The sequence below is a fragment of the Ambystoma mexicanum genome, chromosome 5p, assembly GCF_040938575.1.
Source record: "Ambystoma mexicanum isolate Mex_15411 chromosome 5p, UKY_AmexF1_1, whole genome shotgun sequence".
Taxonomy (NCBI): domain Eukaryota; kingdom Metazoa; phylum Chordata; class Amphibia; order Caudata; family Ambystomatidae; genus Ambystoma; species Ambystoma mexicanum.
In genome coordinates, this window is record NC_090930.1 from 1,271,015,713 (window position 1) to 1,271,038,260 (window position 22,548).

The 22,548-nt window shown below is 42.8% G+C and overlaps 1 protein-coding gene across 1 annotated transcript in view; it reads left to right on the top strand.

Moving 5' to 3' along the window:
* The window catches only part of CDH12 (cadherin 12), a 1,497,293-nt gene that overhangs the window by 1,454,040 nt on the left and 20,705 nt on the right, over positions 1-22,548 (top strand). The window contains exon 10 of the mRNA XM_069613705.1: positions 1,011-1,262. Within this exon, the coding sequence (XP_069469806.1) occupies positions 1,011-1,262 (252 nt within the window). The remainder of the gene's footprint in view (positions 1-1,010; positions 1,263-22,548) is intronic.

A 22,548-nucleotide genomic window follows, 5' to 3' on the forward strand; every position in this document is an offset into this window, starting at 1 on the left:
CCTACAGTGATGCACATACACACCAAATCCTAGCACTACACACATTGCCCATTGCATTGCACGGGCACTCCTCCACGCATTGCAAATACATTGCCCCAGCACCACACACAGATAGAGTGAAAATGAAATCTTGTATTGAATTGATGCTAAATTGGCATATTGGAATATGGGATTATTGTGCTCTCTGGACATAATAGGAACTGCCTTTACTTAGATAACTATGAATAATGGAATGTGGCCTTATTGTACGTTCTGGGCATAATGACATCTGCCACGTCTGTTATATCTGGTCATAATAGTGGGCAAAACCGTACATGGCATTGATGTACTTATTGGCTATAATGGGATCTGGATGTACTGCGGAAACTAGCAATAGCTGATCCTATATGTTCCTAATTTACCAGACATAAAATAATCTGGCATTGTTATGCTAAGTGGGCATGGTGGAACCTGGCACTCCTCTGCTAACTACACGTATCCTTGACAATTCTTTCAATACCCGACAAGTTAATAGCAATGGTGCCAATACATAGGTTTGTATATGAGTGCTTGGCAACGGTGTGAATCCTTTGGACTTGTATGTCAAAACCTTGAAATGGATGTGAATATCTGGACGTTTGATGGCATTAATGTTATATCATAGCCGTGCCTGGCATATGAGAAGCAAAGCATGTTGGGCAATTTCCTAACAAATGATGGTACTTCCTGGGGATATGATGGCAAAAGCTGGTAAATGCCTGGAGTACCTGGTGACATTGTACTCCAATTATTGCTTCTATCAATTTTTTTTAAACACTGGTGTGCAGACATGCACACGATTGGTCCCATGCTGCAATTGCTTACATGAGTTTAACATGATGTGATGCTGCTCAGAGGTCCCTTAGCTAATAGCCTGTCTCTGCAGTTAAACTGTGTTCACTTTAGAATTGGTGTTGCACTTAAGAGATGTCTGAAGATATACATCAACTGCTTAAGCTGAGACTAAACAAAACCTTTCTGATGTCTTGTAGACAGCACGGCGGGTGTGGAAGCCCGGCGAAATGGATACAACCGCCGCCAGCAGGAGTTCTACAGTCTGCCGGTGGTGATTGAGGACAGCAGCTATCCCATCCAGAGCAGCACAAGCACACTGACCATCCAGGTTTGCCGATGCGATGCCAGCGGAGTGCTCCTCTCCTGCTCTGCGGAAGCAATCTTCTTGCCGGTTGGACTCAGCACTGGAGCTTTGATAGCAATATTGCTCTGCATCATCATATTGTCAGGTTGGTGTCCAGCGTTATTTAAAGAAGAGAGGGCTTCATTACGAGTTTAGTTCAACTGGCGTGCCTAATTCCGCCAAACTCTTTTCCCTTTAGCATCAGTGTGAGATGCAGTAAATCCATATTATTCCCCATTACGGATTCCTGCGGGACTCTACTAGGGATTGAAAGAACTGCCTCTGAGACACTTGTGTCAGTGATAGTCCCTCCACTGTTCTGGAGGAACTACTTCCGGCATACAGCTGGAGCTATTTCTCCCTTTTTACCTTCATAATTTGCCATAATGGTAAAAGTGGTGGTTCATTGATGACATTTTATACTTCTACCAACATCTTCTTGGTGAGGCTGATAGAGTGGAGCTCTTTCGTCTGAGCCCAGCAATAAAGGACTAGCATGTCTCATTAACCAACAGGAGCCTAACAATTTAGGAAAAAATTCTTTCTTCTGTGCAGTGCTTAGTTCTGTCTCATTACAGCCTATCTTTCTTTTTCAAAACTCGTGTCATTGTAATTTGTTTTTGCCTTACCAACCGATAATATGGAAAGGACTTACGATGCAAGAAAAAAAGCAATTCATCTTTAAAATGATTTGCTAGACTAAAATATGACATTTCAAATATACACTATAAATGTGCATTTCTCACAGCTTGCTTGTTTTCCTCATCGTGATGTTGTAAAATCTACAGAGTGCAAACAGTAAATTAGTTTAATTAATATCCAACCGTATTGTGAAGGAAAAAAGACTCATAGGTAGAAAACCTAAAACCATTTTGCTAAAAGCAATTCATGAATATTCGTGTACATACCCAGTGACCCATTCCAGTTGCATTATCTGAAGGATGGGATCCATATAGCGTTTCATAGTGTTGTCTAGAGCTGGTCAAAACCATTCATTATTATCCTCGCTGACATGCCCTTGCAAAGGAGCACTGTCTAAATCAATCTTACATGGAGCAAATTCAAGGGGGAAAGGAGTATTATTGATTTGTCAAAGCAAATATGTCTCTGCAGGCTCTGGCTGGAATCCTCTATTCACAGAGAAGTGAAATCCAGATAGGTTTTCAGTAGAACTGCATTGAACATTTGTAATATATATAAAGTGTACATAAAAGGAATTTCAATCCATTGATTGGCATATGTTCAGAGGTTTTGGAAATCCAGCGGTAATTTACCACACTAGTCGTCCGGTTCTGATACAGACAGAAATCCCAGATGGGCCTTCTTTCAGCCTCTCTCCTTCTTATTGTACAGAAAAAAAAGATACAAGGTACCATTATGAGTTTGGTGGTAAATCCTCTCTGATTTACCACCAAAAATCTATGACTCTTACCGCCACATGGCCCGTGGATTTAGCACAGGTTTATAAGTGGTAGCACAGTAGTGTTAGTCCCTGTTTTGCAGGCCATAGTACTCCATGGGCCAAATTAGGTGCACAGTATTAACACTAGGGCAAAGTTTGCCATATTTCTAAAAACATTGCAACGCATTAGAAAACCATTCCACCATGACAAGTACTCTTTGGCATGGTATACAGGCCAGGGAAAAGTGTGCCCTAGTGTTAATATGGAATGGTATTAGCACTAGGGGAAACTTTGCCCTAGTGCTAATACCAAGCAATTTTGAACTTGCAATGGTGCAAGGTTTCTGTAATCTGGCCCCATGTGGACTTTTTGAGGGAATTATGGTGAATGTTAATTCTGTTGTAGTAATTCCCAAGATTGTTGATGGTAGGGTGGATATTACACCCCCAGTTTCTTTCCTGGAGTACATGCTCCACCTTACCCATAACCTTGTAGTAGTTAAGGGAGGTAATTTGGCATGAAAATGGGGCCCATAGTTTGTTTTCCAGATAGAGGGCCCAATTCATGGGAGTGTGTGCAGAAATCCCGCAAGGGCTGTGCGCAGAGAAAGAGACAGCGCAAGCCTGCACGCAGAAAGAAAAATGCATGCCCCACATAGTCATGGAATTTACATTGCAATGTAACCATAAGCACTAGTCGTGGCTGAAATGTCCCCACCCTTCAAACAGTGTGTGGGGTCTTCCGAAAGCAGGCCTGCATATTGGGGACCCTGCACAGGGTCCCCCGTAACTGTATCCTGCACCCCGAAAACATGGGTATAAAAAATAGTAACTCATTAATTACTTGAGAAATCTGCATGCGAACCCCTGTAAACCGTTCCTGCACCCTGCTAAACTGTGTACGCGCACTCATAAGTTAGATCGGAACTTCGGTTGTGTACACGCACCCCTATATCAGACATGCAACCCCACCTCTCTGATTCCTACACCTAATTGTACTTTCGCCTGCCTACGGGTAGCGGATAGTATGAAGGACTAGCATGACCATTTCCCAGCCAAGTGGTTGCACGATCGAATATGTGAATACGTCTTGTGCTGTGCAATTGTGGGCATGCAAGGGACTGTCTGCAGGCCGCCACTCAGCTGTAACACTTTTTAGAAGGTTCTTCCTCATGTTTCCACCCCCTTCACAGCTCTCTCCGCAAGCCAGGCTCAAGCTCTGCAGAGACATGCCGAGCCTGCGTAAACTCCATGCAAGTCCATGAAAAGTACTGCGCGTTCGATTCCATGAATCGACGAACGCAGGTTACCATTTTTCCATGCAAATAATTCCATGAATCGGGCACAAAGTGTCTAGTTTGGATGGGATTTATCTGTGTTTTGTGATGTTGTTGAGCAGATAAGAGGTTAAATGTTGCTAACATGTATGATTTTTCAAAGTTTAAAATGTTACATTATTTTTGAAATGTATAGCTTTGACTCATCCTCATCCCAAACTGAGTAACGTAGTTTCCAAGTTGTAAACTTGATCCTAGAAAATGTAGTTTCCATTTGACGTCTGGCATTCTTTTTCCAAGTTCTGTTTTAGTTTAAAATCTGATCAGAGCAGCATTTGTTACCCTCTTCACTCTTTGCATTGGTCTACTGGTCAAGGTAACATTATTTCGGTTCAAAGTTCATAGCAGTGACAACCCAGGGTATCCGTCCCCATCCCCCTCCTGGCAATAACAGAAAGACGTGACAACAGGTGATGGGATAAAAAGACTGCAGGCCCAATCTTCCCTGGAAAAAACATGGCCAATATGCCCATATTATCGCGCACATTGATTTCCCGGCAAGCAGTAGTATCACTGCAAAAATGGATGGCGCGGTCATGCAGTAAACCTGCTTGCCATATAAATCATAATAATTCTTTCCACATGTTCCTGCAGATGTGGCCTCTTTCCCCTGCTTGACCCGTTCTTTGAAATCCCAACACCCAGCAGGGGATGCAAAGCTGCCTCCCCAGAGGAAGCTAATTAATCACCTATGAAATGAAACCAATTATGAGTGCCCTGCTCTCTGGCTTCTAAGCCCAAAAGGCATCACAGTGGAGCAGTGGCTGGTAATTCAAGACCCAATCGCTCCGAGAAGACATGCTGCACGCACAAAGCAGTCATTCCCGTGCTATTATCTCAGCTCACGACCCCAACAGCATGAAAATGTTTCCTGTCCGAGCTGGGGGGTCCCTATGTCAACCGATAGTGAGCACATGAGACTATTTTTTTAAAACACCAGTTGCACTTCAGGTTACCAGAATCTAGCAATTGGCTAAGAAATCATGAGCAAATTCAGGGGAATGAGACCTTGTAGTCGCTGTTCAGAGCAGCCCAAAGCCCCACACCTAACCAGGCACACCTGGGCCCCTTTAGCTCCATCCTAATGCTCCTTTAAGGCAATACCTACTGGTCCGGCCGCACCCCTTCAATGCACCTGTTTTTTTTTTCTTTTGTGTGTTTGTTTGAAACTACGTTTTACAAAAAAAGAGCACCAATTTTTTACTTTTTCAAAACAAGAACAAAAACATTTAGAAAAAAGGAGCACAAAATAATTCTATCAATAAACACAAAATAAAAAAGTTCTACAAATTACCACTTAAAAAACAATTCATGTCCAAGAAAAGGGAGCATAAAACAATAAAGATCTTATTTTTTTAAAGAAATTCCCAAAACCTATGAACTTTTATAGTTGACTATCAAGTTCTTCTTTAATTTTCTCACAAGGATCGTAGCATATTTACACCATTTAAAGGAAAAGTGGAAAGGAAATAAGACCTGCACAGACTTTTGGTACATTTCAGCAGCAGTTAGTCAACAATATTGCAGCTTGCAAGAACCTGCACCACAGCAATTGTAAGGGGATTGTGAACCCCAGCAATTAGACGGTCCAAAAACATTTCTGGTATGAAGCCAGTGCTGTTGACACTTTATCTGGAGAACAATCGAGTCCTGATTTGCCCGGTTCCTTGGCAGTCCATTAAAAGATGTTTCGATGTTTGGACGTTCGGGTTAGAGCCATGATAACATAATTTTGTTGCTAAATCACCTTGACCCCTTTGTGCCAACAGCTCCCCAGTTCTTACAACATTTAAACGGATTCTAAGGAAATTATTTCTTATTTTCCAATCCGGAAATGTTACTAAATAGCTTGGGACCAAGCCTACATTCTTTTCTACAGGCATGAATTGATTGGTTTTTGCTCTGGCAAACATAAGGGTTTCAGGCATTCTTCTGCATCTGCCAGGTACAAATTGAAAAACAATAGAGCACCCAAACATCCCTGACGGACCCCCTTTTCTTCTCTGATAGACAAGTTTTCTTCCTCATCCAGTCGCATTCTGATAGTGTTATCTTTGTGGAATTCAATCAACATGGCAAGCAGCACCTCAGGGATCTCCCAAGCTCTTAGCTTTGCCCACAATCTGCTCCTGTCCACCTGATTGAAGGCTCTGGAGAAATCCACCCAAGCCCCACACAACAAATTTACTCCTGCCTTGCCAGTCTTCTCTGACATAACATTGAGCGTGACCTCATTTAAGGCTGTTGAGAGGCCCTTTCCAAAGGCCGGTTTGGTACTTTGAGAGGATCTTTTGTTCCTTTACCCATTTCTCCACCTCTCCCAGAAGGATTTTCATGAATAGCTTTGCATCAATATCTAGGAGGGCGATCGGCTGGTAATTTATTGGTATTGTCCGATTCCCCCCCCTTGAAAAGTGGAATTATTATAATTATTATAGCCGACATCCAGGAGGGAGGCAATACTTTCTTAAGGATACCTTCCCCAAATAACCAAACAAGTAATTTAGCCCAAATTGTTGGATTTTCTTTTAACACTAGATACGTTAGCCCGTTCGGCCCAGCTGCTTTGGAAGATGAGCTCTTCCTAATGATTTCTTCCAAAGTCTGCGTGTCTAATAGTAGCTCCCATTTCACACCCTCCAAAATTAAAGGGACGGGTGTTCTACAGGTGCCAAAGGTGAGAGAGAGATAATCCACCCAGACCTTTTTAGAGACCAGGTTACAAAGTGAGCTTTTTGAGCTACCCTCTATTGAGTTGATCACCTTCCAGAAATTACCAGAATCCCTATTTCCCACCAACTTCAGCATTAGTTCACTATCTTACTGAAGACGCATGTCCTTCCTTCCCACTGACCACTGTTTATAAGACAGACGTAGGGCTTTAGATTTTATTTCCAACTCTGCCTTTCCAATATTCAGATTTGGTAGCGTCCTTCGCTCTTGATTCAGACATTTTTTCCTCAACATAGATGCTTCATCGAAAGCACACCAATGAACTTGCCTTTTTCCCCTACCTCCCACACTAGGAGGACAGGTAGACCAAATAAATTTGGTGAAGCTGTCCGGCATACAGTGAGACCTTAAAATATGATCAGGAGTTTCGCTGAGGCACTTGTTCAGAATCAGCCCCTCCCGCTTATATTTATGAAGGCGTATTCTCCCTTTCTGACTTTTGACAATTTGACTATGCCTACATTGATCTTCAAAGACCATATCTGAAAAAGTCAGGGCCAACCTGAAGTGATCACTGCCACCCCCCCTTCATCAATGATCAATGAGACATTCTGGGCAAAAAGATCAAAAGGCATGAAAAAATAGTCAATGATTGAGGTGGATTTGCCCTGGGATCTTGTCGGGTTGGCAGGAACGTCCCCCAGGAGGGATCCATTACCCATTTTCAAACCCCATCCTTTGAGGAACTCGGCCCACAATTTACCCCTCTCTGAGGGTTTTCCCCCTCGCCTAGCCTCTCCCAACTTTGATGGGTAAATGCAGTGCGAGTTCAGGTCTCCCCCAGTATGATTTTAGCACACCAATGAAACCGCCAGAACCCTAAAAAAGGCATCCTGACTAGAACGTACAGGGTTCCAATAAACATTCACAAATATTATATCTGACATAATGATCTGACATTTCAAAGATACCCTACAAATTTGGATCCCGTCTTCATTTTTCAGGACTGAGACAGGTTCTCTCAATATGGAGTTTCTAATTGCTACAAGAAGCCCACCCGTTGGTCTCCCTTTTACTTTTTGGGTGGCTGCCTGGGAGATCAGTCTAAATCCTTCAATTTCAATGTGGTTAATTAACCAGATTTCCTGAAGCATTATAATGTCCCCCAGATTAAATAGGAGCCCCTTCATTTTTTGCGATGTGAATGTATTGACCCCGCGTGTTCCAACATATTACTCTGAACTCCTTTTGTCTAAAGGTGCTGAGTCCCTATCCCCAACGTGAGGAGGACCTGGGACATTATTTCTGGTAATAGAGGGATAGGCAAATTGTCTCTATTGAGGCTATTAGCCTCAACCCCCATAGCTGTGGACAAGCCTTCATGTAGGTCTCCAGACCATTCTGTTGCTCTTGAGTTCCATTTGGACAAGTTCTGTTTTATCTTCTGTGGTTCTACTGAGTAGGTATTTAATACTTGAATTCCCAGATCTTCTAGCTCTTTTCATGCTCCCTTTATTGCTTCTTTGCACTCTCTTGAGGTCAGACCAATTTCTGCCAGATACGCATAATGCACCTGTAAAATAACACAAGTTAGAGGAATGAGCACCAGCAGGGAGACTCAGAGCAGAGCCACAGCAACTTGCACAGGAAAAAAGGGGAGTTGGCACCACTGGACCATCAGCCTGTGGTGTGCCACCCCTCCTGGGAGCATGGTATCTCCCAGGGCTCGTGTCAAGGTCACATGTTGTGGCCATGTGACTGAATGGTAATAAAAGAGATGAGCCCAGCATGAAACTGTTATTATGCCAATGCAGGAAATGGGGGAGGGAGGTCACAGCTCACAAGGCCTTGCCTTCCAAGACAGTGCTACACTGCATGCGTAGGGTCCCTGGGATCCCTGACCCTCAAACCCACTCACCCATAATCGTATCCAGTGACGTGATGTCCCAAAGCTCTGGCCTGCTAAAGAGGCATGGTGCAGCTTCTCACCTTCTTTTGCCGACCCTCTTCCTGTGATTTCCTGACCAGAAGTGGAGTGGATTGTTTGGGACGGGGGGGAGGGGCGGGTGATGGAAGGCGGGGAGGGACTGCTGCTCGGGAATCCCTGCTAAGGTGCCCCTCCCCCTTGGGTTCTCCCTGGTGGGGAACGGGATGTCTGCAAAGCCACTGCTTACAAAGTGAGAGGAGGAGTGCTGCAGAGAGACTGTAGAGCTCTCCATGATAGCTGCAATCCATGATGACTAAGTAAGGGTGGAAGAGCATGGAGCTGATGAACACGAGACTGTATTCCTGAACTGCAGAGGACAGTTTTGCTGAAAATAATACACCAAATAAGCAGCACATGCCAAGCGTACAATCATGAAAACATCCAAAATGCATGATTCATCATCAACATCATCTGTGTAGTGTCCCACTCATTGGCTCCACACCCCTCGCCACAGAACAACTTGCTTGTGTGCACAGACATAACAACCTTTGGCAAAAACTAGAGGTCTGGCTTTGTAACTATAAAGGGAGAGCTTTTTTACAAAGCCCCCAAAGGACAAAAAGGGCCTACCACCTAAATGCTCAAAGCCAAACATAAGGGCTTTGCCTTTACTTATTATTTTATATTGACCCTTGCGAAACGTTTTCAGTGCTTTCATCTAATAACGTCGACCAGATTGCCAACCTCTCAGTTTGCTCTGCATTCATATTTCTTTTTAAATTTCTTTACCAGCATCTATCATGCATATTCAATAAATCAACCAAACCTTATTTGCATAGCCATGAAGGCTTGTTTTTTTAAAAATAATTGTTTAAAAAAAAAAACTTTTACAAAAGCTGAAGTGAACATCCAAGAAACTTGACATTGTCCAAATGCAAATTATCTGCTAACTGAGGTTCAAGCATTAGGGGCAGAGAGGCCGCAAAATGTGGAACGTTTTTGAACAACCTTAGTACCTTTATTGGTGCAACTATGTAATCATGTAACTCTCAAGTCTTTTTCAATATCAAGTACAGCACCCAGATGCCTCTGGGTTAGACACGCTATGCACTTTTCAAAATAAATAAATAAATAAATAAATAAATAAATAAAGAATCATGGAGAAATAATTAGGTTTTTTCCCCCTTTATTAAGTGCTCACGGATGCCATCACCGTTTTACACTAAAATCGTAATTGATCATCTTTACATATCACAAACAAAAATTCAATATTCCTTAAATAACAGCAAATGGTTTTGTTGAACACAAACATAAAGTTTAACTATAAAATCTGTTTGATTTAAATACATGGAGAAATACATTGAGCCACCTCGCTTTCAGAAAGATTCCTAAACAGAAATCCTCAGGGCACTTTGTATTGTATTGGGCATTAATTTCTATCACACTTCTCCAGCTTGTAAACAATGGACCAGGGATTGAACCCATAAGGCACAGTATTGCCTTGTTACCAGGCTGTGCGAATTGCCTCTGGGCTTTCCTCCCAGCCTTGGTACTAACTACATGTTTCGTTCTTGTGGTTAATGGATAAAGCTGTCTTCTCTCAGACTCGAACCTCAAGACAATAGACTTAAATAAATGACCAATGAGCTCTACCTCTGTCACCCTCTCCCCTCATCCTGTTTAACCACACACATTGCTCATGCACGCATTTCACTGTTACCTCTATATATGAACTCCTCATAGAATTATTTGCACGGTTTAAAGTGACTTTGCACTCCTGAAAAGTCCCTTTGCACTGCCGACACAAACCCTGATTCATGGAAATGTGCAAAGTGTATTTTTGCAGTGCAATTAGTTCAAAGTCAGTACAAAATAACTGTGCTGACTTTGCACTGCAAAAATACACTTTGCACAGTCCCATGAATCAGGGTTTTTGTCAGCAGTGCAAAGGCACTTTGAACCGTGCAATAAATTCCATGAATCTGGCCCCTCGAGGCCTTTGATTCTACCCTGCTAGTGGAAATTAACCAATAACCTGATAATTATCCTTCACTGGCATTTCACTTGACAAAACCTATCCTTTTGATGTTATGTCTATTCGTGAATAACTTTGCTTTCCTTCCACGAAATGCACTGATATGGCTTCAAAGAGACACTGCTGTGCTATATAAAGCTAATGAATAGTTACTAAATCAGCACTCCTGCTTTTTCCTTTCCAATCCATTGTATATTTTCGAACACAGTGGATTATGAAGGGTGTGGTGGAGAAATTAACGTGGTTGCCATTGTATTTATATTTCTCAGAAAATGAGCTACATATATATACCTATCTGTTCTTATTTTAGGAAAGCTTGTTTAGTGCAAAGCACTAAGGAGAAATTTCACAAACTGCTTATACAAAAGTGATGCATACCTCACCCTCGAGCAGTTTTGTAAAACTACCTGGAAATGATAATCTCTCTGTATTGGCACTTGGGAAAGCTGCGACAGTGCAACATTTCTGTGATATGGCCCCCAGGAAGGTTCATGCAGTTATGAAGAGTGGTTGGATATATCCTGCAAGACTTCTCTTGTGGACCAGACTGTCCCGAAAAATAAACCAACTTGACAATAAAAGACATTTTATGGTGGACTGATTTAAGACTTTACTTTTTTTTGGGAGAAATTGACTTTGTACATTCCTGGGAAGGAGACCTACCCAGGACAAGTGAAAGTTATCCATGTGACTGGTTATTCGGTAATCTGTTTTTAATGTTGTTTATGCTTTGCTTTGAATGTTTTGTTGTTTAGTGTGGGGGGCAGTTTTGTGTATGCTAGGAGATTTCCTCCTAGATCCTAGACTAGGTAGGTAACTCCCTTGTTAAACAGGCTTAGTTGGGTTTTGTCTGCATTTTCTGTTTAAAATGCCAAATACTGAGAAAACTACAAGGAGGTGTCTGTCTCGCATTACTAACCACCCACATTATGCTCACTTCTAACTTCCCCAGAGTAATCCCCCATAAATGTGGGCATACAAGCTTTCCCCCATTAGCCTGGGACTATGCCCTTTTCTTAAGCACTAGTGTTGCCCTTGCATGTCCACTCAGTTCACCTCGCCGCCACTACATTGTGTCTTAAAACAGACTTACATAGGCAAACTGTTCTAGTCCAGGTGATAGCCTTATTTAAACGTTCATCCTTTCATTCCTTCCTATCTCCTCGCAATGGGGAGATTTCAGATATATAGAATGCACAACCAGAAAGCGGAGAGGACCCAGCTGACATTGTCTCAAGACCTTATTGATGCTCTCCTCCACTTCCGCTACAACCATTTCTCCCTGTGTCACTAGGGCTAGCTTCGTCCTAATCTCAGCTACGCCAAATTTCACGTTCCCCATCCCCATTCTCATAAATCTGATTCTATTCTATACATTTTCTTTGCATTGCGCCACATGCCCACAGGCCTCTGGGCGCTCACAAGACAAACAACAAAACAAGAACGGGAGAGTAAGAGCAAAGGATCAGAAGGATCAGAACCATGCCCCAATGATCTCACCTTGAGAATGTTACAATTATTCCTTTCATGAGGGGCATGGGTTTGGCCTCTTCTCTGATCATTATACTTTATGCACATGTTTTCTTTGCCTGTTCTAGTAACTATCCTCCCCTTAGTACTTCCCTCACTCGGGAGACAACCCACTATCTTGGATTGAGTGTCTCCTTCAGCCCTTCAACAATACACATTTGAAACTTCTCTCTGATTTTATTTAGATCATTCTTATTTGTATGATTATCTCTTTCACCAGATTTCACCCTTAATACCTTCCTAAACTCCACTCCTTCCATTGTCCATCTCTCGGGCCACTCTGACCTCTTCTCAGGGGCTCCAAAGACCCCTCTAAGTGTCACTGAAGTTGAAACCTGTTTGTAAGGGGGATGGTGTGTAAAGCTTCAGATTTTGCTAAGGAGGGGAGAAGTGGACTTGTGGGGTGTTATTGCAAAGAGTAAATTGATTCACAGGTAAATGTGAATGTGAGCCCTGCAGGTCTTCTCTAGCCTTTTCAATTTTAAGGCCTTTAAAAAGAAAAAAATGTCTTATTCCTAAGGCCCCAGCCAATTTATGTTCCATCTCTTACCATTTCTGGGTAAACATTTGGAATCCACTGTCACTTCTTCATTACAGAGTTTTGTTGAAACCACAAGCATTCGTGATGACTGCTAAGCAGACTTCATGCAGCAATAGGGACCAAAGTGGTGGCCATTGCCTTGATTGGTGACATCATAAGGGTGGTGCATAATGGTGGTGTGGATTATCTTGGGTATTTCAGCAGCATTCAACACTGTCAATTATGCCATGCAACTGAACCATCAAATCCACATTGGGCTCCAGGGAAGTTTGATGACCAAGGGATCAAGGCTCGGCAATGGCCCTCTGCATAGTGTCTGAGTAGAGAGAAATTATGGTGACTTACCCGAGATCAAAATAAATGTTTGAAAGAAAAAGTCTTCTACACTTTTGTGAGATTTAAGGCAGGATTTTAAGCATTGCTATCCCTACTCCACACTTTCAAGAGGACTAGGATTATGTAGATCAGTCCACAACCACTCTTAGACACTCAGAAAGTCGAGTGCTGACAAACTGTTAAGTCATCTGTCTTGATTGAGCTTTGTATAAAGCAGCACCGCCCTGTAAGACAAGGAAAAGGCAATTTTCAGGAGAAACAGGCATGCATTTAGGCTAATTTGCATACCAAAAATACCTTGCTATTATGGTTCTAAATTGACGGGGAACTTCCAGTAATGGTTACTAGGTGACTTTTTGGAATCCTAGCTTTGGCTCAAATGGAGTATTCTACTTTCACATTTTAGGTGAAAGGGTTTTTAAAGTTTTATTTTTATTTTTTACTCACAATAACTTTTCTGGTGTTTGATAAACATGCCCCAATACTCCAAACACAAGACTGTCATACAAACCACACTGTTGATCTGTAATAATGTTTTATTTTTTTATTTTTATTGTGACATTTTAGTTTTACATTAGTAAACCATTATCACATTTGTTCCCGTTAAAATTCTTCAGTGCCAATTAACCACAAAATGTTCCCATTTCCCATTTCAATTGTTCAGTCCATCATCTGCTATTGCCTCCATATTGGCCTCCTTACTTTGAAGAATGCCCTGGCATGTGAACTTGTGGTTGTGTCATTGTAGGAAGTAATCCCACCTTTCCTCAATGCTTTTTATCTGTAATAATGGTGAACCCAGCTTTGAAGTTGTCTGCAATCTTGAAAAATGCCTGTCTCGGGTTGATTAAGCACTGTATATAGTAGCACTGCCTTGTAAGACAGGCAATCTTCCGAAACAAAGGATTTCTGATGTGGCTCTTAACTGGAGGTGAATTTGCAGTGATGGTTACTAGGTGGCCTTGTGGTATGTGTGACCTGGCTCATATGGATTATTCTGCTATCTATTTATATAATAATGCATTATTCCGGTGCCGCTTCATTTTCAAATTAGGCAGTCACTCTTTGTCTTTGATTCGCCCTACACTGAGCAATCTTTCTTACCCTTAAAAGAAGCAACACAGTTTGTCAGCCTGTTTGCTTTAGAGAAGCCGTTTTGGGTTCCATTTATCTTCACGCAGTAAACAGATGTATTGAGTCTGTTAGTGACACAGAGTAAACACCACCCATAATCCCATAATTGAAGCTGGCATGTTGGAGTCTCTCAAAATGTAGCAGTTATACATTAGGGCAGTGGTATTCAAACGTTTATGCTGAACCCTCCCTTCAGCAAATATATTGCTGCCAAGCCCCCCTTCAGAATAAATATTGTGGCTGGGCCCCCCAGATTCCATATCTGCTATATATTCTGTAAGCAGTCGCGGTCATCTCTTTTTGAAGAGCCTTGCGCCACCCCTGGGCATCCTCGGTCCCCTCTAGGGGGCCAGTCCAACAGTGTGTGATTCACACACTGTGGAGCACAGGATCATATATTGAGTGTGAGTAACAAACCTTAGCACAGTGTCACTCATTGGTTGTATCTCTTGCACCTCACAGCACAGTCTCACTCAATGGGTTCTAGTCATGCTTGGGTGTACTGTCTCAAATATTGGATGTGAGATACAACCTTGGCAGCACAGTCTCACTCACATAAAGAACGTCTCATTATCTGTCAACAGTCACACCCATTGAGTGAAAGTCTCTGATCCCCACCATAGGTCTGCTGTATGAGTCACTGATCATTAAGCCAAGTCTCACTTATAGAGTGTGAGTTTCATACTTGGGTGCAAGACCCTTCCGCCACAAAGCAAAGTCTTCCTCATTAGTTGTGTCTTATATATTTTGTATTAGTATATTACAGCCAAATATAGCTTGATATACATATAGTTAGTACACAAGGGCCCTCATTACAACACCAGCGCTAAACCATGGCGCTATTAGCACCTTGGTTGGTGCCGGTGTTGTAACGAGTCCGCCATGGTGAAATGGGGAAATACCGCCCCATTCCAAGGTTGGCGGGGCGGTATTTCCCCATTTCACCATGGCCCTTCCCCATTCCCATTTTTGCCCCATAGGGCTCAATGGGAATGGGGAAGGCGGCAATTACGGTGCTGCAAATTGCAGTTCCGTAATTGCCTGCGAGGTCCCTTTGCGGGTCCCTACTTTAACGGCTGGTCCAGACCAGCCGTTCAGGTCGGGTCCCGCAAAGGGACCTCTTAGTAAGGCGCTAAGTGGTTAACGGTGCCGCAGCCTTTTACGGCGCCGTTAACCACTTAGCGCCTGGGTCATAATGAGGCCCAAGAAATACATTACATAAAATATTCATATCATCAACCATACAATGAAAACATTTATTAACAGAATAACAAGATTGACAGAAGAAGGGGAGCGACAAATGTGTAACCTTACTTGCTCTTGTTATTCATTCAGACACCCCTCTTATTATTCCAGAGGTGCATCATATGATATATTATAGTTATTTGCCTGCCTACTTACCTCCCTCTTACATTCCATCCCATTCTGTCATATGCTCTATGGAAGCTACTGTGATAGGTATCAAATGCATTGCACCAGATCCCTTCACCCACACGTGGTGTGATTTATTGGCTGGGAGCCTTCAATCCTGGATCATGGTATCACTCAATTGGTGGTAATCTCACCTGTGTGCACCGTTTCACTCTTGGTAACTCTTAATGAACCCATTTATGCTAATTAGGTCCATCTCATACCCGGCAAGAATCATATTTGTCTTACGACATTAGCATGTGCTCTTGCACTCTGACATCTCTCTTGATTGGTCTCGCTGATCTTTTGATCTAAATCATATTCTTTCAGTTTTTCAGTGGGGGAGGAAGGATAGCTCAGGGGCACCGCATTTGTCTTGGAAGCAAGACAACAAAGCCCAACTGAAGTTCGAATCCTGATCGCATGCTTAGAAGCTACTTGCTGGTATTAAGCGTGTTATAAACATTACAATAAAAATAAATAAAGCCTTTGTTTGCAAAAAGCTCCGTTTTTCATTCAGAAGTGGTAAATGGCAAACAAACCCCTTTCTCTGGGTTCAGACTCATTTTGCATTATGACGACCACTTCCACAATGTGTGGACAGATTCTAAAATGCTGAAATTCCCGTATTAAAAGTGTACAGCTTGCAAATCCCATCCCCTGTCTACATGCAACATCTTGAGAAACAGCTCATGTTCGACAGGCAGCTCAAGGCACGGATGTTAACAACTCAACCTTAACTGATCTCTCCTTAAACGATGGACAAGTGCCAATAATCCATGTTGGTGCTAAAGAATCAACGAATGTCTAGTAAAACAGAGTGTTACACATCTCTGCAAGACGTGCGTTCATTGCTGCATTAAAGTTAAAGCTCCCTGCTGAGAAATGCCAGCATTGTTCCATTAGATGTAAATTAGAGCTGCAACGAACTACAAATATACTCCTAGTAAAAGTAAATTAGCCATGTTTAAAAAGAATGTGCTGCTCTTCCACGAACACCACTGATTCCCTTTGTTATTAAAGTAAAGAACCCTATTGAGAGGTTCCCTACTTTACCATTAAAAGTCAAGTCAAGCAATTTTCCTGAAATGTACCAGTGCTGCCAGATAAAAAAAAGCATTACAACCTTCCTGAGAAGTGGCAGAACTGTCCCATTTAACATGTTGCAGCATCCTTGAGAAGGGTAGTGATTTTTCAGACCATACTAAGACACTGTGGGCCTCATTACGAGTCCGGCGGTAACCGTGCCGGAAATTCCGGTAGGTTACCGCCGGACTCGTATTACCATTCCGCCTCCATGATTGCCGGAATCACCAGGGCATTACAACCCCGTTGGCCTGGTAATTCCGGAGGCGGAATTCAGTTAATCCCCATTCCCATTGAGTCCCACAGGACTCCATAGGAATGGAGAAGTGGAAACACCGGCACCATGCTGTAATGGTGGCAGTGTTTCCATGTCCGCCTGCAGGCGGGTGGTGTTAAAACAGCCAGGTCAGGCCTGGCGGAAATGACACCCTCTGCCTGCAGGACTCTTAATCAGCCGGTCCGGAAAGAATGGTGGCGGCGGATTTACCACCACCGTTCTTTCCGGATCGGCTGACTTGTAATGAGGCCCTTTGTCCATTTGGCTTTTGATCAATACTGCTATTTTCTGAGATATTCACCCTTTACAGAAATTATGACTGTGTGTACTATGCAGACTGTATTTCGCATTTTAGATATGGTGACAATAAAGATAATGATGGCCTTGCTCACTAGTAGTGGCAATAAATCATTAACTGTACTGCAGAGCTGCTGTGATGTGCTGGTGCTAGCCCAAATGAAAAGTGCTGGTATTGTCTCAATAAATGTATTTCATCCCCACTGAGAAGTATTCACCCTTCAAAATGATAGCAGCCCTGTTGGGAAATGGCAGTACTGTCCAATACAGCGTAACAAGGTTGCGAGTATTGTCTTAGTAAACATATGGCAGTTCTCCTAAAAAGTGGCATACTCTCCCAGTAAAGTTGCACAGCTCTGGGAGGGGATGTGACTGTGTATTTGAAGATACATTCAGAAGGGCTGGCCCTGTGACATTAGACACACATGAGGCCTGCTGTCCCCCAGTGAATCAAATATTAGAAGCCCAGCGCAAAAGGTTGATATTAACACATGAATCAGGGTCGGACTGGGACAAGAAATAGGCCCAGTCACCCAAAAAACAGTGGCCCATCCATCGCCTCAAAAAAGTGTCTCACCCCTCGCCTCATGACCCTTGACCTCTGATGACATCACTGGAAGTGATGTCATTTGACCACACCCCAAAGTGACATAACACGACCTTCCACCCCTTGACAAAACAGGAAGTGGCATTAAATAGCTTTGTTCCTAAGTACACTAAATTACTGTGAATCCAAGCAGACGTCCAAGGCCAAATGATAATGTTATTTTATAGCACTTACGCTTAAGCTCTTTTTTATAGAACAAATATGCATACAATATCACCCAACCTGTGTTGGTACTCATTTATCGACTTAAGAAGGATGAAAGGCTTTTTTTAAAAAATAGAAAAAATGAAAATAAATATTTTTTTTCCAATTTTTATTTCTTCGAAACCAGACCAGGCATGGCCAGAAACTGGCCCCCACTCCCCCGAGGGGCCAATTCGACCCTGTCATGAATGGTAGGGCAGCAGTGCAGCTGTGAAGTAATATTAATGCCCTGTTAAAATAATAGCCGCATTAATGAGGACGTTATATGGATGTTCATCAAAACAACACCACCCGCAATGAATTAGTGATTTCTTTGCCATTCGGAGTATGGACCACTAGTACATGCTGATGCTCTCCCCATAAATGCATCACAGTTTTGCTAAAAAACAATACAAGTTTCTATAGGGACATTAATTAGGGATCACCAGCGGAAGCAGCTGCAAGCCCTGGCAAAGTGCTTGGTTCCTCTGGCACTTCCTCTACGACCCCTGGTCACACAGGAACTGTAGTGGGCAATGTCTCATTCATTGAAAGTTTTAAAAAGTGATTGATTTTGGCCCAACATGTTTTGCTTTGAGAAAAAACAAATAAACCAAATCTGACATCAATCACTGTGGTTTAAACATGAATATTGTTTGCACTACGTCAATGACTTCACACAGGGCAGGAGTGCAAGCCTCCTCTATTGGCATAAGGAATATGATATTCTTCCACAATTGTACTGAGGGAGGGTTTTTCAGAATCATTACTGTGTAAGGTGCTGTGTAAGCCTGCATACTTTCAGTTTATGCAGAAATGTGCCTTATAATATCTTATGTGTGATGTGAGAAACCTGAAGGTGTCTCACATGCTAGTCCCTGTGGATCTGTTATCTAGGTGGCCAGGACACGGCCATCGCTATTGGATCCAATTCCTGGGGGTGGACCAGTGTGGGAGAATCACCTCCATGGGAGGTCCTTGGGGAGTGGAGGTGGGACACTGATGGGTGAGATGCGGTACCCCTTCCTTATACCTTTTCCCCATCCTGCCCCGTAGGATATTCAGAAGTCCCCCCCCTCTTTTCCGACACAAACACTTTCTTACACCATGAAAGACAATGGACTAATTCCAGGGCCGTTTACCTGACATGTCCCAACACAAGGGTCAGGCAGAGTCGGCAATTGACAATAACTACACACACCTGCCGGCCCTTTCCCTTCTCCACAGGGATGAAAGATGAAGCACGAGAGCACACTTTGAGCAAGGCAAAACGCACAAGGAGGCGGCTGTTCCATGACAGCAGTTCAAGAGGAGGAGAAAGGCCCTGAGACTGGAAATGACGACTAGGAGGGAAGTGCCCTTGCCCTTTTCGACCCAGACCTGTAAGTACTTACAAGACCGTGAATTACAGCTAGCTTGTAGTGTAACAGATGTCAACTGTGCACAGGGTCCACCCACACTGACAAACAAGGTGGAGAGAGGCACTTGCTACCATGGTACCGCCCGTGACTCCAGAGACGAGAAGCGCCAAGTAGTTTAGCAAAGCTGGTGAGCTGTAGTAGAACCAATAGAAGACTGTGCTGTGTTGAGCGAAGGTTGCAAATGGCAAAATCATATGAATTGAAGAACAAAGACCTTGTGCGTTACAGAACTTTTAAAGCCCAGGGAGAGACGAGCTGCAGAGTGGTCCGGTGGCGCAACATGGGCGCTTACTCGAAAGACTCTGGTTGGTCCCTTTTTTATTAAAACTACAGATACCAGGGGGCCCTAGAAGAGCCAATGTAAGAGGTCAAAGTGGTCATACAAGGGTTGAGTAAAACCCCTTGTACAATCAAAAGTCTTTGACCGTAACCAAGAGGAAAGCTAAGGGAAGTGCATCCCGCATTGTGATACAACAAAGTGAACTGTGAAGCTGGCAAATGTGAACCCAGCTGAGGGATTCCTGCAAAGCGGGGTGAAGCACGATAACCCTGTCAACATTGTGTTGACAAGAGTGGACCTGACTGAGGGATGTCCACCGTAAAAGGTTGTTTTAAAAAGACAATGAGAGGCGTGAATACGACAGTTGAAAATATTCTTAGTGAAAGGCCGTAGTGAACCTGAGTGAAGGAAGGCTAACATTTGTGAGGCTCGTAGCCTGGTTGAGGAGGATAGAGGGGTGAAGTGTCATCACCCAACATAAATACGGAAAATAACTTTTGTTTGGTTATTTTGACACATCAGGCCCTCAGAGGCAAGAGCCTTTGTAGGAAAGAGACTTGATCACCGAAGGTCCTGATATCCTTGAAAGGGACTGTAATCTTGTTTCTGGAGAAGCATAGGAGTGTGCTGTGCTCAAGAGTCCCACCTGGTCCCGTGCTAAAAATGTGGGGAAGGGAGACCCCTGCCATAACATCCAGACTTACAATTTGTGAACATTTCTTTTTTTTCTTGTGAACACTAACCCACACAGTTTTGTATTTTAGCGGTAAGGATTGGTAATCATTTTTTCTTTAGTATAGGCCCTTTTATTTTGACTAGATGTTACTAGGACTGCCTTATTATTATTTGATGGTCGTAGCTCCCGTCTTAGTCTTAGGCGTTTTTCTCACCCATTTATACAGTTTAATAAACACCCTTGAACTGTGATCACTTGTGTCTGTCTTTACTGTTGCCACCATGAGTTCCTTACAGTGACCACTGCAAACTGTGGGAACCATTGAGCACTCCGTATTTTTTTAAAATTTCAGAAATCACCCTCTTTTTATTCAGTGAGGGAGATGGATCAGTGGGTTGAAGTGCTTGCTGCTAGGAACTCTTCATCCTATTGCCTGTCACTGGATTCTCAACACACCTGACTCAGACTGTCACTGTTTTGATCCCTGTAAAGGATGAAAAAGTTGGATCACAGTAAGATATGTTAGTAAGCACTATTTAGAGAACAATGAATCACGCGCCTTTCTCCCAACACTCTTCTTTAAAGATGCATTTCATGTTTTCAGTTTGGTTCATCATGTGGTTAGTAATGATTTATTTAGGGTAGGAGCGTAGAAATCATAGGTTCCTTTTTATGTATTTATCTGTTTTTACCCAGGGAAGGTCCCACTCCACTCCACTAGGATTCAAAGGAACGCTCACATTACAATTGTTTAATCTTAGGGCATTGATCGGGGTTCTGTTTCCCACCTTTTGTTTCATAGTACAAATCAGCTTTGTTAAGAACAGACAACTGGCCCTTCTATTGGCATAATACAATGTAGCAATCAGTGTAGGTGAGTGTGAAAATAAAGGTGCTACGGGAGTAAAGGTGACCTTCTTGCTCAACTGGAAATTGTCCACCCTGGTTTTAAATGTCTTACTGTTGGAAGGGTAGGGTCGGCCCAGTGGGATGGATTGTCATCTGCAATGGTGTAAAGCCCTAGCTTTTTTGATGTTTATTAAATCAAAATATACAGTTAATTCTGTTTCTTAAAGGGAGGCTTCCTAATCAGCCCCCCTTTCATGAAGGTTCCATGCCAAAACTATAATGCAGACATGCCTTTGCTGTACAAATTATCTTGCCATCTACAGAACCACTCTGCAGTAGCAGGGAGCAGGTGCAAACTTCATATGTGCGTTCCTTACTGCTGGTGGAGTATACACTTCTGCAACTGGAGGTAGCTTTTTAATCTTCTGCACCTCTGATATACCTACATTATAAGTGGGTGTCGCAGTCAGTATGGTGGTGCTAAGGTCTAAGGTCACACATGTACACAGCCGGAGCAATTTGATATCACACCAGTGTCAGCTCTGTATGTGGGGCCAGTAGTGGTAGGACTTGTGTATATTGGTGTCTATTCTCACTTTCTCCACCACTGCTATGTGGAACATTAGCCAGGATGCTGCCCCTTTTCTTCTCCTGCAGAAAGGTAACGCCTTACCCCCATGGCATTCAAACAGTTGCCATCACCCTGGAAAGGCATAGGTCTAAAACAAAGAATAAAAGGGAATCCTTTGCACATTTTCTATTAGCATGTGTTACTATTAATCTTCCCCTCCATGTCCCACCATATATATATATATATATATATATATATATATATATATATATATATATATATATATATATATATATATATCTCTCTCTCTCTCTCTCTCTCTCTCTCTCTCTCTCTCTCTCTCTCTCTCTCTCTCTCTCTCTCTCTCTCTCTCTCTCTCTCTCTCTCTCTCTCTCTCTCTCTCTCTCTCTCTCTCTCTCCTTTCCTCGTTGCTTATTTCTGCTACACAATATGCAGTGGCATAGCTCAACCACATCTGACCAAGGAGTGTCTTCAAATTGAGTCGGTTCTATAAAACACCAACCAAAGAGATCACTTAGCATGGAACAACGTTCCAACTTCCTCCTTAAAGTCATAGGCCGCAGAGCCTTCAAACCTATTGTTGACAGAGTCAGCACTTTTCCCTCTCCAATTAACTTTCCATTTTCTGGAAAAGTTGTCAAATCTTAACCCGCATCAAGAGCTACTAGTGGTACCCAAACTAACTGTCCATCTTTTACTCAACCAGGTCCAAAATGCCACGAAACACTGTAATGCTGCACCTCCAGGACAATATTGATCCTGAGGACATAATGCAAGCCTACTCGCCAGGCTTTCCCTC